The sequence below is a fragment of the Myodes glareolus genome, chromosome 18 (genome assembly GCF_982192425.1).
Source record: "Myodes glareolus chromosome 18, mMyoGla1.1, whole genome shotgun sequence".
Lineage (NCBI taxonomy): Eukaryota > Metazoa > Chordata > Mammalia > Rodentia > Cricetidae > Myodes > Myodes glareolus.
Window position 1 is genome coordinate 37,746,906 of NC_142043.1, and position 20,611 is coordinate 37,767,516.

Consider the following 20,611-nt stretch of genomic DNA (forward strand, 5'->3'; position numbering starts at 1 on the left):
ATTAAAATTAAGTATCTGACCAAAATTACATTCACCTATATCATCTTCTAAAAATGTGTCTTTTAGATATTTTTTTCATTTATTTTATCTTTGTGTGAGTGCAGGTACATCAGGGCCACAGCACGGATGTGGAGCCAGAGGTTAACTTTTGAGAGTTTGTTCTCTCTTGATGCTTTGTGGAATCCGGGACTTTCACCATCAGCCCCTACTGTTGGCCTCTGTCTCCACCAAGCCACCCTGCCAGCCCACTTCTAGATATTATAAATTACATATGTGAGTTGCATCATGTCTCTCTGCAGAGCATTTTTCTAGACTGTCCAGGTCTCTGTCTCGGGGATATTAATATGACAAAATAAATATTGTGGGTAAAGCTTCCTGTCCAACAGGGTCATGGTCTTTCATTTTCCTTGAATTATCCACAGATTTGAGCATGGATTCCCAGTGTTGGGGGATTCCGGGAGTGAGTCATCATTTTCCCTTCATGGTTCTGAAAGAAAAGTCTCCTAACTTGTTTAGTCTGCCTCATGAAGGCCGGACTGCAGGTTCACTGGAACTACCTCAGACCCAGGAGAAATCTGGTGTCTGGAAGACATCACAGCTAACGGAATGTCATTGTTGAAGTTTACATATCTCAGCTAAAACAATTGCAGTCAGAATCTCTCTCCCTTTCTCTGTCTGTCTGTCTGTCTATTTGTCTCCCTCTTTCTCTCTGCCCCTCATTTCTTACAGGTGTTTGGTTGTACCCCCACCTTGCTGACCTATCATGCATTTCGTCCAAAGCCCGGGTGTGAGGGAGCTCTTCAAATCTTAATGAAAACGAGAACCCCTATTTTCCTTCATGGGTCTCACACTTGTTCTACCCATCCACCCCTCCATCCGTGATCTTGTCCCCATCACTGTCATCCCCATGGTACTGGGTGCTGGCAATATTGCAGTGAACCAGCTCATTCTCCAAACTAGGGGAGCCAACAAACTGCCCACTGACACATGACTTCTCCTTACACATGACCAGTCAGTGGCTCTAAACCAGTGTCCCCAAAGCTCTCCCATGAAAGGTCACTGCCTGGATCGGCCAGAAGAGTTCTAACTTCAGTGGAAAGGCCACTGCGGGGACAGGTGTCCTTACTGATCTCTCCAAAGGACTCCACAGACGCCCCTGTCACAATCATCCCTGTCCTCAGAAGCCCTGCTCTCAATCACTCGTGTCTCTCCAAATAAGTTAACTTGGGCTTTCAGAGATATATTTTGATTCGATGGGTTAGAACTGAAATTTCTATTAATCAAGCAAAAAATACAATGAGATTTTCCTGAAATCCACAGCTTACGAGAAGACAAACCAATAGAAAGGGGTCCAGATGTGCCTGGGTTCTTAAGAACTCTTCCCTATGGACCCACAGTAGGTCCAAAGAAATGACACAAGATTGTCCTCTGAGGAGGAGGCAAGATGCTAGTTACTAGTCTCTGTCCTCTTTAATTAAGCACACAGTTTATTCATGATTAAATGCCAGCATCATTAAGTTATTGTCCATGTTCCTGAAATGCTTCTGTTACTCCATGCTCTTACAGGCCCCTTACTCATGAACCTCTGGTCCACTGAGTGGCCCCAGCTGGAGGCTCCCATCTCACCTTCCAGGGCACCATGGAAGATATATTCATTGATGAATAGTCAAATGCTTTCCATAGATACCTTAGTAGAGATACATTAGTGAAGAATTGGGGTGAAGGAGAAAAATAAGAAAGAGAATAGTTTTCCTCTTTGGACTATTGACTCTGTAATGTTTTTCAAAAGATACAGTTAAAGAAGTTGAATATAATAATACTTAATGAAAGCCACACAATGTGTTCTGAGTGTGTCTGTAAAATCAGAAACAGCACAAGATGAACATGAGTCCAGAGGGGAGCATGTGTTTGACAGAACCATTGCTGGTGTGGGTCAAAAAGGAGCTCGAGCTGCGGCCAAGCGAGGTCACCACATAAGAAGGAGAGGTGTGGGCGTGCTTGGCAACCAGACTCACAGGCCATTCACAGTGTTAGAGGGCGGGAAGAAGACTCTGTGTAAGTCCGTGGGGCAGATGCTCCAGAGCGGACGGCAGGGGTGCCCTTTTGATGGAACTAGGCATAGATCTCTAGGAATGGCATAGGGGAGGAAGAACAGGATGTCCAAACACACTTAAAATGTCACGCCCTGAGACCACACACACATACAAGCACACACACACACACACACATGCACAATTGTGTGTGTTCTTCTGCATGTATGTGCTCATGTGTGCACATCCCTGTGACTTTCCACTTCTTGGGAACACCTGCTGAAGCCTTCTGCAGATGTGTGACAGGGATGTGGAACTAAACAGTCCATTGTCTTAGCATAAGAAGCTGCCAGGAGTAAACACAGCAGAGTGAACCGTCAGTGCTCTGGTTACCCTAGGATACAGTCACTGGGCTCTGTGCTCACCAAGGAGGGCCAGGCCAAGACTGGTAGCCATCAGATGGGGCACCAGACCTTTGTTCTAGAGAGAGTTCTGATATTGAAAGGCCATGGACTTAAATAATAGAATTAATTGCCCAGTCTTCCTGGTGTTAGAGGTGATCTCTGCCCATCTGACTCAGACTCAGGGGTGCCTCTCTGTCCCCAGTTTTTGCCACCCATGCATCTCTGTGCCCATGCTTCACCCTGGAACTCAGCCTTCCTTTTCAAAGTGTCCGATTAATTTTGATGTTAGTTTAACAGAGTTCAGAGTCATCTGAGAGAATTGTCTGGATCAGACTGGCCTGTGGGTACGTCTGGGTGGGTGTCTGGATTCTTAACTGCCGTAGGAGGACCTAGCCCACTGCAGGTGGTCCCGAACTGCTTGAGAAAGCTGAGTGTGAACTGACTCGTGAAGCAGCTGGTAAGCAGCCGCCCCGCATGCCTCTTTGGTTCCTGCTCTACCTCCTTGGCTGTGAAGTGAGCTCCTTGGTTAGCAGTCATACTGTGTGGAATCCCAAGTAGTCCTGACTTGGAATGTCTGACCTGCCTTCCCTCAGAAACGATCAATAACACATAAGCTGAAATAAACCCTTTCTTCCCCTCAGTGGCTTTTGGTCAGGATATTTTGTCGCAGCAACAGAAATGAAACTAGGACAGGGCCACCAGGTCCCTCTTTGCTCCGTAAACTTCCCACTCGTGCTTATTTTGTGACGTTTCTCCCGAGCTTCCCCTGTATGGGGACTCAGCCCGCCCCTCTCACACATTGCCCCAATGTGTATCCAACCGTCAGTTGTTATAGGCAGGCTGGCAAGCTGGTTAAAGCATTTTTCTTTAGGAATTTGGAGGAAGAGGGGATTGGGAGATGATTCAGTGCATAAAGCCTTTGCCTTGTATGGTGGCTTGAATGATCTGTGTCCCCCATGGCTCTCGTATTTGAATACTTGGTCCTCAGTTGGGGGAAGTCCAGTGTTGGGGAGATGATGGAACCTTAGGAGACAGAGGTTCACTGGAGGAAATGTCAGGAGGGTGGACTTTTGCCTCCACTCCCAGGTCACCCTCTCTGCTTGTTTTTGTGGTTGAAGCTGTGCTCTCTCAGCTTCTGACTCCAGTTGCCTGTTGCCATGCCTCCTCCATGCCATTATAGACTCTCCTTCACCCTCAAGTTCAGCGTAAACCCCTCCTTCTATAGGTTGCTTCTAGTTATGGTATTTCACCACAGTAACAGAAAAGTAACTCATACACCTTGCAAGTGTGAAGACCTGATGAGTTCAAATGCCCAGAACACACATAAAGCCGGATGCTGCAGTGTGCATCTAAAGCCAGATGCAGCAGTGTGCATCTAAAGCCAGATAAAGCAGTGTGCATCTAAAGCCAGATACAGCCGTGTGCTTCTAAAGCCAGATGCAGCAGTGTGCGTCTAAAGCCAGATACAGCAATGTTCATCTAAAGCCAGATAACAGCCATGTGCGTTTAAAGCCAGATACAGCCATGTGCATCTAAAGACAGATACAGTCGTGTGCATCTAAAGCCAGATACAGCAGTGTGCATCTAAAGCCAGATACAGCCGTGTGCGTCTGTATTCCCAACCCCATTACAGTGAGATGGCAGTCCAAGACAGAGAAAATCTGGAAGCTGACCTATGGCATCAAATAAGAGTCCTTGTCTCACACAAGGGAGAAAGAGACAACCAACATCCAAGGTGGCCCTCTAACCTCTACACATATGCTGTGGTATGTACATACCTGTACTCACACATGCACACATAAACCCTTGTCCATGTGCCATCTATATGCATATATACAAGGATTTAAAAAGAAGGAAAAGATTATACAGGGTTTTTATTGTTGTTATTTGGTAGTTGTTATCATTTTGGTGCACACATTGGAACTCAGAGCCTCAGTCATGCTAGCAAACACTGAACTACACCCCATTTCCTAGCTGTGGCTTTAAAAATGTGATTAGTATTAATCAGTTTGTCTGAATGCTAGGCCGAGACCAAGAGAGTGAGGTCAGCCTTGATTCTGTGTTAGTCAGCGTCCTCTAGTCTAGAGGAACAGAACCTAGAATACACACATACATGCACATATACACAAGTACACATGCACACAAACATACACATAAATACAGATACACATACACACACATGTATACACACATGTACACAAACATGCATACACAAACACACATTCACACACATGTACACAAACATACACATATGTACAAACACACACATATACACACATACATACAAATGCATACAAACATACACATACATACAAACACACACATATACACACATGCACACATACATACACATATATAAACACACACATATACACACACATACACACACATGCACACAAACATTCACATATGTCCAAACACACACATACACACACACATACACAAACATACACATATGTCCAAACACACACATATACACACATGCACACACATGCACACAAACATACACATATATACAAACACACACATATATGCACACATACACACACATGCACACAAACATACACATATATACAAACACACATACACAGATGCACACAAACATACACATATATACAAACACACATACACAGATGCACACAAACATACACATATATACAGATACACATACACACATGTATACAAACATGTACACAAACATACACAAACACACATTCACACACATGCACACAAGCATACACATATATAAACACACATATACACACATACACACATGCACACAAACACACATATATACAAACACACGTATACACACACATACACACATGCACATAAACATACACATATACACAAACACACATACACAAACACACACACACACAAATACAAATTCTGCTGCCAGCTCAGTTCAAGAAGCCTGACTCTTCAGCACTTCTCATCTGGCACAAAAGGCACAGGAGTTCCCAGGAGAGATGCCCATGTTAAGTCCAGTGACAGCTGAGTCCTATGTCCGTGGTTGCTACAGAAACCTCAGGCACACTTACTTGGAAACCCACCAGTCCATTACTTGGTGTTGCCCATATTTGTGACTCCCAGACACTGCCCTACATGTATGCCAGTCCTCTCCAGAATGGCCCTCACAGACAGCACCAAGGTGTTTGTCATCCATCCTCAAGTTTCTTATTCGGGCCAAGTTGAGACCGGCCATTCAAGTACTTCCCACCAAGCCTCTGCTATCACTTAGCACAAAAGTCTCAGGTCATGTGACTCGGCCCTATCAGTCACAATGCTACCTTCATTTAAAACTGACATGGGCACCTAAGGAAATAAAGTAGATGGCAAGAACCAGGATTTGAACACATATCTCTTGCCCTACTCTGCCAAATACTGCTTCTCTCCCTTGGTCTTTGGATTTCTACTCTCTGCTCTTAAAAGTTACAAAGAAAAGCATGGTGGTTCCAAGATGTGTCCTTGCTTTGTATGAATTACTGTAATTACCTCTATGAGCAGGGAGAGCATCGGTCACACTAAAATCTGCTTGGTGGGCATCTATTTCTGGTTCTCCACGTGTCCCCCACTTTAAAGAGAGTAGTAGCCCGTGGCCGATGGGGTTGGGAGAACTCGGAGGGCTGAGCGAGGAGCTGTTGGGAAGAAGTTGGTAGAGGACTTCCAGGTCTGAACATAAAAATTAATTACAGAAAAGAAATACATCATTAACGTCAGAGCTCACAATAGGTCCCAGTGTGACTATTATGTGAAATTAATTACTCCCTGCTCCACTTTCTAAAAATCATCTTCTCTGAGCTATGAAAATAGTCCTAATTACTGGCGTCAGTTGCTTTAAGTCATTAAGGGTCATCACTTGGGGTGTCGCTGCGCTCGTTCTGTGGTCGTACTTGGGTTTAAATATAGCAGCCCTCATCTCTGTGAAGATCTCCCCCGCCCCAACACTTAGACATTTGGTAAAGCTATGTCAGCTTGTGAAATCAAGGTTGGGGGGCGGGGAAATAAACAGGCATTAAGTATAAAATAATAAGATTGATTTGTTTACATGGAAAGACTATTGTCTAAGACTAGGATCCTGGCCACGTCTCTGCAAGTGAGATCCCTTTTGCAACTGGGTCTTGGAGCTGGAAGATGAACGTGGGGAAAGCAAGCATAGCCCAGAGTTTATGGCAGCTGTTCTTAACCTTCCCAAAGCTGCCACGCTTCAGTGTCGTTCCCATGTGTGGTGACCCCAACCATAACATTATTTTAGTCGCTTCTTCGTAACCGTAATTTTGCTACTGTTATGAATTGTAGTGCAAAATATCTGAATGCAGGGTAGCTGATATGTGACCCCCAAAGTGGTCTTGACCCACAGGTTGAGAACCACCGGCTTATAGGCTGGTGGGGAAGAAGGAACTTCAAGTGGACAGCTATAGAATGTTACCCACAGTGAGGAACTTGATCTAGTCTAGGGCAGAGGAAGCAACACTTAAACTGAGGCCCGAGTGGTGGGAAGAGGTGGGTAGATTTTTCCCAGAGGTAGAAGTCGTGCCTATAAACCTCATAAGGCCTGGAGGGACAAGACACTGGCTAGGAGTTCCTTTTGAGGACCAAGTTTAGTTCCCAGCACCCATACCAGGCAGCTCACAACTGTAACTCCAGCTCTAGGGTACCTGATTCTCTCTTCTGGCCTCTACTGTCACCTGCACACGTGTACACAAATCTCCACCTGTACACATACGCATACTTCTTTTTGAAAAAAAAAACAACTTAAATTATGAGCAGAGAAAAATAAAAATGTGACCTAAGGGGCAGACAACTGGAGTTCCAGGGTTCTAATGTAGCTTGAAGCATTCTGTGCCAAAGATGCTTTGGGGCATGCTTTTGAGGTCATTTGGTTGGACTAAACAGTTTTTCTGAATCTTTTCACATTTAAGGACCAAGAAGAGTACAACTGAGTTCCTTCTATCCTTCGCTGGGAATCCCTGTTATGTAGAACCGCCTTTGCCTTATAATTACCATGCATATCCATGTCGTGGGTTTCCGTTAAACCATCTCATGTCCCATTAGAACAGTATCCTCTGTGTCAGCACATGACCTTCAAAATGGGGAAACTAAATAAGGACAGGATTTCCTTCCGAGCTCAGATCTCACTGGGATTCATGGCCTGTCCCATTGTGTCCCCAGGAGTTCAGCATCCGGAGTCTACCTTGCATTCAGCTGTCTTGGGGCTTTAGTCTCTTCCATCCCGGAAGGTTACTAAATCTTCCATAGTGTTTCATGATCTAGTCACTTTGGAAAAGTAACAGGTCATCATTTTATAGGACGGCTTTTACTTAGTGTTCGTCTGCTGCATAGTGCTTATTAGTGATGGTGTAGGAGAATGGCTGGAGCACGGTGCAGCTGCATGGGCTGGGCTGTGATGCAGGAGGATGGCTGGAGCACCGTGCAACTGCATGGGCTGGGCAGTGATGGTACAAGAGGATGGCTGGAGCACGGTGCAGCTGCATGGGCTGGGCTGTGATGGTGCAGGAGGTAAAGGCAGACGACTGTAAGGTCGATGGGAAACTAGAACTGGCAGAAGAAGTAATGGGTGGGATATGGCAGTGGTACAGGAGGATGAAGTTAAGGAGAGAGGAGCAGGTTTTGGCAGAAGTGACTCAGACTTCTAGTTTGGGCCTGCGAACCTTGAAAGCTGAATGGTGGCCAAGCAGCGATGGGAAGAGGCAGTGCGCACGGGAGCATGGGGCTGAGGAGAGACGGGAGCCTGAGCTGCTCACCTAGGAAGAATCAAGCACAGTTTTCCCTTGCACAGGTTTTCAATCAGGTCCTCCTGAGCAGTGACTGCTGCAGGTGCTACTCTGCCTTGTTTCCTTTTCGCAGTACTTGGCAAATACTTGGCATTTTCACAGCAGATTTTGAAGCCTTGGGCTGTTTAAAGCTTGGGGCCTGTTCTCTGGCTGTAGCCCTTGAGATATTCATCAAGAAAGAGGACTATAAATAGATTATTTTCCTGTACCATCTCATGGGTACCTAACTCCAACACACTAGGGAAGGCATCAAACTGTCCCATTTTGTCCATGTGTTCAGTGATCTATGCAGGTGCTAAGAGAAGAACACGTGACATGTGTATATGCAAATATGTATTCATATGTAATGGTAAAACCATTTACTAGCAAAGATACATTAACAAAATTATTAAAAACAGACTGAGAGAGACCTGGAGAGATGGCTCAGCAGTTAAGAGCACTGACTGATCTTCCAGAGGTCCCATGCATGAGTCCCAGCACCTACATGGTGGCTCCCAACCTTCTGTAACTCCAGAAGGCACTGCATGAACATGGTACACAGACTTATATTCATAGCTGTGCAATCAAAACAAACGAATCTTTAAAAAGTGAACCAGACTGGAGACTGGAGGGATGATTCAATGGTAAAGAGCACTTCCTGTTTTTCCCAAAGGCCTGAGCTCTGGTCCCAGCACCCACATCAGGTGCACATCAGGTACAGCAGTGTGTGACCCCAGCTCCAGGAGAGCCGATGTCCTCTTCTGGCTTCTGTGAGCACTGCATTCATATGCACAAAGATACGAAGGCACGCATGTAAACATGTAATTTTTTATTTAATTTTTTTCATTTTGCATTCCAACCCCAGTTCCTCCTCCCTCCCCTTCTCCTGCCTCCCAACCTGTCCCCTTCTCACCCCCATCCACTCTTCAGAATGGGTAAGGCCTCCCTTGGGGAGTCGTCAAAGTCTGGCATACCAAATGGAGGCAGGAACAAGCTTCCCTCATTCCCAGAGCCAAGGCTGAGCAAGGTATCCCACCATAAGAAAATGGGCTCCAAAAAGCCAGTTTTTAAGTATTCTGTGGTCTGAAGAGATGACTCAGCAGTTAAGAGCATCTGCTGCTCTTGCAGAGGACCTGAGTTCAATTCCCAGCACCCATGTGGTAGCTCACAGTCATCCCTAACTCCAGTTCCAGGATATCCAACACCCACTTCTGACTTCTATGGGCACCACACATGCATTTGGCACACGTACATACATGAAGGCAGGCCAAACACTCACAACCACAAAAAAATAAATAACTCTAAGAAACTATATTTAAAAACTTCTAACAGCACCCTCTGATCAAACACTATACATTTTTTATAAAAATATTTTTTTAAAAAAAAAGCAGATTATTGCTTAAAGTCACGACAGACACTGTCTTCACAGCATTTCCATAACCCAGGGGCGGGGCTGCAGAGAATCCTCAGTCCAGGAGATGCTGTGGCTTGAGTATGTTAAGAATGTGTCTCCCAGAGGTAGAGTATGCTAGACCCCAGTGGGGCAGTGTTGCTGTAGAACCTCTAGGGAGTTGCATGTAGTGGAAGGCGGCTGGGTCGCGCGACATTGCCCTGGGGTGGGGCGAGGGGGGGAGGGATTAATGATGCTCTCAAGTAGTGACTCAGCTCTTACAAGAGTGTGTCGTTTTAAAGCAGAACTACCCCCACGTACTTACACACGCAACTGGTCCTCTTTCTGCTTTCCATCCATGCTATAATGCAGCTGGGGCGAGGGCGCATGCGCTAGAGGCTGAATCGATGGCGTCACCTAACCTTGGACGTCCAGATTCCCAAACTCAGCTGAATAAACTTCTTTTCTTTATAAACTATCCAGACTTGGGTATTTTGCTATAATATCAGACTAATACACAGGACCAAAGCCCAAACTGCTACTGAATCAAATACATAATTCATAAACACGTAGTGATTTGGTCATAAACCATGCTGCTCGGACTGAAAGAGAGAGGCATTTGGCTTTCGTGCATCTTTTCAGTTAATGTAGGTTTGTTTGTTTTGGCATTTGGGGTGATGTCTACTGAGTTCCCTTTTCTTCTGCATCAGACACAGCTGATGTTAATCAGGTTGGTTTAAAATTCTGTTCTCACCGCAGAGCTACGTTGGGAGGGTTCGATGCCCTTTGGTTTCATTTTTATTTTAAATCAAGGACTGCCACTGACCATGGTACATAGATAAAAACTGATGAGTAGCCAGGACTGGTTCTATCGACAGAGTAGCAGTCGTGTGGCTGGGGGTGAGCCGTGTGTTGCTTATGACACACCTACTCTGTATCTAACACATGCATAGGCTTTGGCCTTGCACTTGGTCAGTTTGAACCAAAGCTCTATGTGGAAAGCTCCGGTGATCGTCGCTCCTAATGAGATCATCTGTGTACAGGTTCACTGTGTGCACCTCTAGCTTATGTCTTTGTCTTACAGAAAACATCAGCTCTTAGGCCCCTACTTACCCTACCAGTTGACAGCATTGGTAACAGCTTATGTAGTGCCCTCGGCAGTGAGCAAGGACCTGGCTTCACTTCTCTATCAGGGACCACAGGCAAGGCAGAACAGTGTAATGATGGCAGACCACGGTTGCTCAGGTGATCTGATGCCTCTAAAAGCCTCCTTGGAAATGGCATGCCCCCCCCCCAAAACAAGAGAGCGAGCAAAAGCCTATAGCAACGTGTGACATAGCACGGTGAAAATACACCTTGAGCACGTGAGTGCTGCGTATACAGAAAGTCACTTTGGTATCTGGCCATTCATGTTCCAGAAAGTGACCACATCTGCTAAGTGTGCCTTTCCCACAGTGCAATGAATGGTTGGTGGATCAGTTGGTTTGGTGAACACTCATGTGGCTACTCATGGGCCCTTTTCTCAATTACTGATTGTGTTGAGAGAGAAGAAAAGAGAGGAGAAGGGAAAGGGGAGAAGGAAGGGGGAGAGAGAGAGAGAGAGCGAGCGAGCCTGGCAAGTAGAGAAACGCCTATCTGGCTGTACTACCCACACACCGTACCCTGTATTTGATGCACTGTTTGCTTTTCTCAATATATGAAGCCCATCACTAACTTCTGTTGAGGAAATATATTAAATGGGTCAGAATGGTATGTGAATGACTTTAAATAGCGTTTCCATTTTTTGTCCTACTATCTAAGCACTGGGGTGGGAAATTATAGATGCTGACAAGTTGCATATTTAAATACTGCTAGACCAATTTCACACAATGGCGAAGAAATGCTTTGTGCCAATATTTTTATCTCTTTGTCATTTTGATCATTTTTATTTTAGTCTTTTCCATCTGTGAGCTCTAATGGATCCTGTTATATATGTGATGTGTACGGAACTCCCTGGATTCCACCTCATGATGCTATTGCTGATGTGTTACTGCTCCATGGTATCCTCCATAATGTAAACATTCAGCTCAAAGCACATGTTACTTCCGAACTGAACACAATTTCACACACGGATGAACAAAAACATCTCCTACAGTGAGACTGCTTAGGTTAGCCTCATGCCGCTATAACAAATACCTGAGACGATCAACTTCGGAAGAGAAAAAAGGTTTCTTTTGACTCAAAAGAACTTTGGAGGTTTCATCCAGCAACTGAAGATCCCCATTGCTTTGGGCCTTTTGAAGCTGCTGCTCGCCAGAGTAAAGCCACTCACCTCATGGCCAGGAAGCAAAAGAAAAAGAGACCGGGCTTCCATACTCTTCCCCAGTGAATCCTTTGGGGCTCTCATTGAAACAGCCCACCTATCAAAGAGGGTAGCTTCTACTAGGCCCTACCTCCTGAGATGGGAGGTGAGGTTTTGGGGAGCCACTTAGGCTCCAACGTTGTGACACCCATGGAGCTTTAAGGTTGCTATGCTGCAGTCTGTAGATAAGCAGGCCACTGTGACCAGCACATTAGAGGCTAAAGGCTCTTCCGGAAGTCAGTTGGTTAAGATCAAAGTTTCTCAACATGTGGGTTGTGACCTCCCCCTTTAGGGATCAAATGACCTTTTCACAGGGGTCACCTCAAGTCCCCAGAAAACACAAATATTGACATGATTCCTAACAGTAGCAGAAATTGCAGTTACGAAGTAGGAACAAAGTAATTTTATGGTTGGGGTCACCACACCATGAGAAATGTATTAAAGGGTCATAGCATCGGGACCTTTGAGAGCCACTGGTTTAGATTATTGTGAGCTAGCATCGGATCTCTTTGGAAGTTAGAGATAGTGTAGAGCATATATGGAGGACCTTTCTCTTCTCCTTGGCTTGTTGATTTGTGTGTTGCTTGTGTTTGAGAAAGAGGGCTCATCTGAATGTCATAGCAACATTTTGTGGTATTGTATCAGTCATGTGTTCAATTAGCTTCACTTCCAAGCCTTGGCAATCTATTGAGAGAAAATATTAGGAGTATATCCAAATTGTTCAAAAATGCCCTGTTGTTTTCCAAAATAGTGTCATATAATGAGAGTCTATGCTTCCTAAGAGCCTGCAAATGAAGCCTTTGCGGCATTTAATCGTGACAGTTCCAAGCTGAGTTCCCATTTGATTAGCCAAGAAGTCTTTGGGATAAATAGCTCCATGAGGACCCTAATTTGGGACACACGTAACATGCCTACTTTAGAAACTATGGAGCCATTTCTGAGGCACAAGAAAAATGCCATTAAACAAATGGTTGACACCACTTCCTTATTACCATACATCTATACAACAACAAAAATGTGACACACTGGTTGTGTAGCCTTGTTTTTAAATTTATTATTTTGTGTGAATAGGTGGCTTTTTTTTGCATGTATCTCTATGTATCACATGGGTGTGGTGTCCATGGAGGCCCGAAGAGGAGATTAGATCCCCTGGGACTGGAGTTACAGATGGTTGTGAGCCACCATGCGGGTACTGGGAATTGAACCCAGGTCCTCTGGAAGAGCAGCCAGTTCTCTTAACCACTGAGCCATCTCTCCATCTCCATCTCATAGTTTATAAAGTGATTCATGTTCCCAGTGAGTGCAACGGTTTGAAACCAAAGATTTAACAGTGAAAAGTTGAAGTATTAAACTGGTTGATCTCAACACTCCTGGACATTCCTAAAAAGTTCCAAGAAGAGTGTATTTGTAGTCCTAAGAAGGTTGAGGCAGGAAGATTACAAGTCTGAGGCCAGCCTGTGAAATAGTGATCACAGATAGTGAGATCCTATCTCAAAAAGAAAAGGCAGGGGGAGAAAGGGAGGGAGAGGAAAAGGAATTAAAAAGTACAGAGAATCCTATCTGTGAATAGTTGCCATCTTAGAAATTGAATGTGAGAATGGTTTTGAGTGTTTGTTTATTCCTTTTAAAGTAGCAAGTGCATTTAAACAAAGTAACTGTTTCCTAAAACAGTATAATCTGGTGAGAAGAATGACATTGCTTTAATTTTTATAAATCTCTTCAGTGTCTGGCTTCACAGAGGCAAATATCACACATCAGTAACCCCTGGGAACTCCCCTGCACATTCAAGAAAAAAGTGAGCTTCCGGGAGGAAAATAACATCTTGGTGTTGTTATGAAACTGAAGTGGAAAAAAGAGAGAGACTAGTTTTGATTTCACAGTTCACGATGCAGATGCCTTCGTGAGTGACCCAGACCACATCCTGGAAATCACAAACATAATAATTATTTGAACAAGGATATTAAGCCCTGAACCAATGAAAGTTCTGCTCTTTGAGGCAAGATGAGAGGAGTCTGTGGGAGGACACAGACTCTACCTGCTTAAGCTAATATCGTCCTTCGTCATCCATCTTCTCTCTGTAATTGGGGCACAGCCCCCATTCTTGTCTGCTTGGGATGACACTAACTCCCTACTTAGCTTCTTTGTGTTCCTAGGCTGTCTTAGTTAAGGTTTCTATTGCCGTAAAGAGACACCACGACCACAGCAACTCTTACAAAGAAAACGTTTAACTGTGGCGGTTCACTTCCAGCTCAGAGGTTTTGTCCATCATCATTATGGCAGGACATGGCAGTGGGAAGGCAGAACATGGTGCTGGAGAAGCAGCTGAGACTCCTGCATCTTGCAGGCGAAAGGAAATGGTCTGAGACACAGGGAGGTATCTTGAGCATATATGTGACCTCAAAATGTACCTCCATAGTGACACTCTTCCTCTAACAGGACCACACCTCCTAGTAGTGCCGCTCTGTTTAGGGGCCATTTTCTTTCAAACCACCACACCCACTCAGTGTTGTTCCTTGGATGGCTGATCTGATTCCTGTGGTTCCATGACCTGTTCTGCTCTGTCAGACACCTGTGTTCAACCCAGGGAACCTGGAGATGCCCATCCCTATTGACTAAGCTGAGATGTTAGCTCCTGAGCACCCAGGATCAACCTTTCGGCCTACCTCAGAGAAGAATTTGGAAAGGGAACAATTTCAGGTGTCTGGTGCTATTGCCTGAACCTTCAACCCATATGAAAGAGATCAAGCTTCCATTGGGTTTACAAACTGAAGTTTCTCTGCTCTGTATGGATACTGCTGACTTTGAAACAAAGTTGCTTCCATTTGGACCAAACTGTTGGCTTTTTTGGAAAGCCTCCAGGAATCCTAAGCACTTGCCTAGACCCCCGTCCTCCTATCTTCGGCTTCTTGCTTTTACACCCATTTGAACCACATCCCGAGACGCACTTCTCAGGCTGCTTGCCGAGGGTGATCCTCCACACCTGCTTCAGTACTCATGTTTCACTCTGCTTTCGTGGGTGGAGAATACATGGCGCCTTCTCGAAGTGGTCCTTGGTGTTGATGATGCTCTTTGCTAAGCCCTAGCTGGACCATGAGTGAAGATGAAAGTTTGAAACCCGAGTGCTGACATAGAGGATTTAAGATAAAATGGAGCAGCTGACCAATGCTGAGAATTCTTGCTCATCTTCTCCTTCTCCTCAGACACTCCTGAAGGAATAAGATTCCCATAAGTCCCTTGAGCGCTGTGAGATTTCCTTCCCACATCTGTAAGAAAACTGTGATGGAAGAAGAGCTTGATTCATTCTTCTTTCTTCCTTCTACTTACGGAAATCAATTCTTTGATAACATCATACATGTATACAATGCATTCTGGTCACTCTTCCCTATCCTCTTATTTTTCTCCATTTCTATCTAGCCCTCTTCTCCTTCCTTCTACCAGACTCCAGATTCATGATTATCAGTTTTGTTTTATGGCTCAGTCCGTTCAACTGTATGAGCATTGGCTTAGACCTGCATGTTGGAGTCTGGTGAAGTCACCAGTGGGTTCATAACTAAAGGCAACAACTTCCCCTCTTTCTGAATCTATCAGTAGCAAACAATTCAACAGTAAGGGGTAAGGCCCCAGCTCCATCCTCCATCCATGCTGACAGACCCATTCTTCTGTAGATTCATTCATTTTTCTTTCACCCTCCCTGCTACTTTTCCCAGGAGGCTTTGCCCCTAACCGCAGGCCCAGGTATGCCTGAAGGACATCTCTTTGTCCACCAGTTTCAGATGGCATGGAGCTGGCGTGTGGGGCACAGAAAAACAATGTAAACACAGAGAGCTTTCATTCTAAAATACATGTCAGAACTGGAATGTGGGTTGACTAAATTGTGGGTTGACTAAATTGCTCACTTGTCCAATTGATTTTGTCTGCCACAAAATGTCACATTCTCATGTCACAAGGAAAGGCGAGAGACTATCCAGTAGAGTGTAGCAACCTCATTTCTTCATCCAGTTTTCCAGAACTATCTACCATGTGTTACTATATGCCAGACACAGCCCTATCTATACACAAATATCATCATCCAATCCCACTAATACTTTAGCCAGTAACAAGTCATGCAAAATTTTGGGCATAATATATTTGTAGGGCTTATAATGATGGCTATTTTGGATGTTGGAGCTTTGATGATATTTATTTGCTGTTTATTTTTTCTTTTGTTTCTCAATTCAGGGATCTGCGTGTAATTGGGATAGACAATGTTTATTCTCTTTGGTGACATGAGACACAGTCCATTTTAAAGACAGGTCTTTGCAGCTTAATTTATTTGGTAGCCAATATCATATTTGGTCACTTACCAACTAGGGAGAGTTTGAAATGGTTTCTCGAAATTCTCTGTTATACAGACCAAAAACCTACTTTTTAGATGATCAATATTTGTTACGGGGTTTGTTTTTTTATTGAAAACTGTTTCTTCTAATGTAATAGGGAATGATATTCCACTATGTCTCTGATCCTCAATTTCTATAATTCTAATGAATTGTTGTGTTCCCTGATAAATCAGTTGTTAGATGAGATATGACAGAAATTTCTGGCCGTGGTAGATGTCAGCTTTTCCTAGTGGTTCGGCACATTTCTGCTTTATGCATTTTCAGAGCGCACATATACACACAGACACACATGCAATAAGTGTCTATTTTTTTAAAAGGCTTGAGCAGACACACGGCCTTGGGGATGGTGCAGATGTGAGGATGATGACGATCCAGCGACCAGCATCCCAGCAGACAGCGAGAGCGATCCTCAGCAGGGTCCCACCCTGCCTGACTCCTGGAAGCAGAGCTTGCTGAGGCTTGAAAGGCATGGGCAGGGCTGCCTTCTGTTAGTTCTGTAGACCAGAGGTCGTTTACTTTGGCATTTTAAACAAAGATTTAAAGTTTCTGGAATTTTCCAGTCACCTGGTCTCTCGTTCAGATTAAGCAGTGTGTACTTTATATTGCCTTAAACGCAGAACAATAGCCTGCCGCATAAAAGCTTTCTTGGGGCCGTTCTTCCCCTGAAGTAACAGAAAAGAAGACGAATGAGAGGGAAGAAACCACCCACACAGAATCAAGTATCGTAGAAAGCGAATTTCAAGCCACACGATGCCAGCACAGAGACTCTGGGGACAGGTTGAAGCCATACACAGCACACCTCAGAAGTGAGGCCTCTTACAATATTTTTAGTGTCAAAAATGCCATGAATCCTGTTCTCCTATCACACTGCGCTGGATCAAGTCATTTGCCTTTCTCCATATTCACCACGACAAACTTTTCTATTGGTTCTGTATGAGCAGACCTGCCACAGAGGCCTCTCTCTTCAGGTCCTCAGGCCTACTTTGGGGAAACCCATGGCACTCCCACCAGCCATGCAGAAGTGTTCCCTTTTCCCCACAACCTCTCCAGCATAAGTTGTCATCAGTGTTTTTGATCTTCACCATTCTTGCAGGTGTTAGATGGAATCTGAGAGTTGTTTTGATTTCATTTCTCTGATGACTAAAGATATTGAGCACTTCCATAAGTGTCTTTCAGCCATTTTATATTCCTCTGTTGCAAGTTCTCTATTTAGGTCTGTACTTCATTTCTTTATTGGATTATGTGTTCTTTTGATGACCATATTCTTGAGTTCTTTGTATATTTTGGAGATCAGATCTCTTTCTGATGTGGGGTTAGTGTAGACCTTTTCCTATTCTGTAGGCTGTTGTTTTGTCTTGTTGACCATGTCCTTTGATTTACAGAAGGTTTTCAGTTTCAGGAGGTCCCATTTATTAATTGTTTCTCTCAGTGTCTCTGCTACTGGAGTTATATTTAGGAAGTGGTCTCCTGTGCCAATGTGTTCAAGTGTACTTCCCACTGTCTCTTCTACAAGGTTCAGTGTGGCTAGCTTTATGTTGAAATCTTTGATCATTTGGACTTGAGTTTTGTGCACGGTGATAGATATGGGTCTATTTTCATTCTTCTACATGATGATATCCAGTTATGCCAGCACCACTTGTTAAATATACTTTCTTTTTTCCATTCTATATTTTTTGCTTCTTTGTCAAAAATTAGGTGTTTGTAAGTATGTGGATTAATATCCATGTCTTTGATTCAGTTCCATTGATCCTTCTGTCTGTTTTTATGCCAATACCAGGCATAAAACTACTGTAGTAGAGTTTGAAGTCAGAGATTGTGATGCTTCCAGAAGTCCCTTTATTGTACTGGATTGTTTTGGCTATCCTACATTTTTTGCTTTTCCATATGAAGTTGGGTGCAGTTCTTTTGAGGTCTGAAAAGAACTTTGCTGGGATTTTGATGGGCATTACATTGAATCTGTGTTGCTTTTGGTAAGATTGCCATTTTTACTGTGTTAATTCTACCTACCCAAGAGCATGAGAGATCTTTCCATTTTCTGGTGTCTTCTTCAATTTCTTTCTTCAAAGATTTAAATTTCTTGTTGTACAAGTCTTCCACTTGTTTGGTTAGAGATACTCCAAGATATTTTATGCTATTTGTGGCTATTGTGAAGGGTGATGTTTCTCTGATTTCTTTCTCAGCCCACTTGTCATCTGTGTACAGGAAGGCTACTGATTTTTTTTAGTTAATCTTGTATCCTGCTACATTACTGAAAGTGTTTATGAGTTGTAGAAGTTTCTTGGTAGAATTTTTGGGATGGCTGATGTAAACTATCATCTCATCAGCAAATAGTGAGAGTTTGACTTCTTCTTTTCATGATTTGTATCCCCTTGATCTTCTTTTATTGTCTTATGCTCTAGCTAGGATCTCAAGAACTACATTGAATAGATATGGAGAGAGTGGACAACCTTGTCTTATTCCTGATTTCAATGGAATCACTGGGAGTTTCTCTCCATATAATTTGATGTTGGCTGTTGGATTGTTGTATATTGCCTTTATTATGTTTAGGTATGTTCCTTGTATCTCTGCTCTCTCCAAGACCTCTATCATGAAGGGATGTTTTATTTTGTTGAAAGCTTTTTTGGCATCTAATGAGATGATCGTGTGGTTTTTTTATCTTTCAGTTTGTTTATATGGTGGATTACATTGACAGATTTTTATATGTCGAACCATCCCTGCATCTCTGGGATGAAACCGACTTGATCATGGTGGATGATGGTTCTAATGTGTTCTTGGATTCGATTTGCCAGTATTCTATTTAGTATTTTTGCACCAATGTTTATGAGTGAGATTGGCCTATAATTCTGTTTCTTAGTAATGTCTTTCCGTGATTTGGGTATCAGGGTAATTGTAGCCTCATTAAAAAAAAAAAGAGTTTCTGCCTCTTTCTTTTGGACTTGACCTTCTAGCCCTTTCACTTGGAGCTGTATGTCACAATCTCCTGAGGGCTCCTGAGGGCTCCAGGAGCTTGAGTGTCTGCTGCTGTTCCAAGCTGACTGTGACCAAAATTCATGAGTTGGAGAGTTCATCTTTGAGGCCATAGATTGATGGTACTTGGAGGTGAAGCCTTTGAAAGGTGTTTCATCTAGGACTGGATGAAGGCAGAGCCCTTTTGATGTCATCTGTGGCTTTTAAGAAAGACCTAAGTTAGCATGATGCTCTCTGTCTTACTGAGTAATGTCATCTACTACGTTAAGTTTCAAGAGGAAAGCCCTTACCAGATGTCAAGAAGGCATTGGCACAATATTCTTGAGCTCTCTAGCCTCCAGGACCATGAATCGAATACAACTGTATTCTTCATACATTACTGGGTTTTGGGTATTATATTATAGAAACAGGAAACAGACTAAATAGCTGCTCTCTACATCACTCCACAGATCAGCCAGACTCAGGAATCACAGCCTTAGTCATCGCCTTTCCATCTGTTGCCATCCACAGAGGGCTTCATCGTGGACCTGATGTATGGCTGGTAGGGAGAAGAGCCTCATAAATCCCAGCTGCTTGTTAGGATGGTGCATGTGATTTTAGGAACTCGAGACTGAATTCTATCTCTTTGCTCATCTCACTACTCTGGATAACACAGATGAAACAGGATCCACTGTGCTGAGTCCCCAAGGAGGAGCAGAGTGCTCACCGACCTCTTACTGCAGATACATGGAGGTGACATCTGCCCCCCAGGAGTTCAGGACAGGAGCACTGTGAAGAATAGGGGCTATAGTTGCCAGGAGAGGTAGGCGGCCCTCTCAGACTAGGCAAAGGGCAGAAAAATGGCAGAAAGTGGACAAAAGAACTGAAGAGGTTTGGTGTTGCATGAAAGCATTCACCTTCATGGATCCAGTTCATCTAGATGACTCTAGCTTAGTGGTTCTCAACCTTCCTAATGCTGTAACCCTTTAATACAGTTCCTCACATTGTGGTGACCCCCGACTAGAAAACTGTTTTAATTGCTACTTCATAACGGTAATTTTGCTACTGTTCTGAATCATAATGTAAGTATCTGATATGAAAGATGGTCTTAGGCAACCCCTGTGGAAAGGCCAGTGGGTCACCAAAGGGGTCACAACCCACAGATTGAGACCCACTGCTTTGGCCCATCAAGAGCTAAAAACTGCCCCATCTACCCTACTGAGGCAGACAAGATGGTGTGAGATCCAAATGGGACGGATTCATCCAAAATGGTTAAAAGAAGGAAAATTCTGCAACAGTAGTTTAAGAGGATTTGTATTCCTATCCAATGGAACCACACAAGACCAT

The 20,611-nt window shown here is 43.9% G+C and overlaps 1 protein-coding gene across 3 annotated transcripts in view; it reads left to right on the top strand.

The window, feature by feature from the left end:
• Npas2 (neuronal PAS domain protein 2) overlaps positions 1-20,611 on the top strand; it is a 186,450-nt gene that overhangs the window by 29,266 nt on the left and 136,573 nt on the right. For 2 of the 3 annotated variants that reach the window (XM_087898097.1, XM_087898098.1), the window contains exon 2: positions 19,735-19,826. The exons of the other annotated variant lie outside the window; for it this stretch is intronic. In XM_087898097.1, the coding sequence (XP_087754223.1) occupies positions 19,816-19,826 (11 nt within the window). In that variant the 5' untranslated portion in view covers positions 19,735-19,815. The remainder of the gene's footprint in view (positions 1-19,734; positions 19,827-20,611) is intronic. 3 annotated transcript variants of the gene reach the window in all.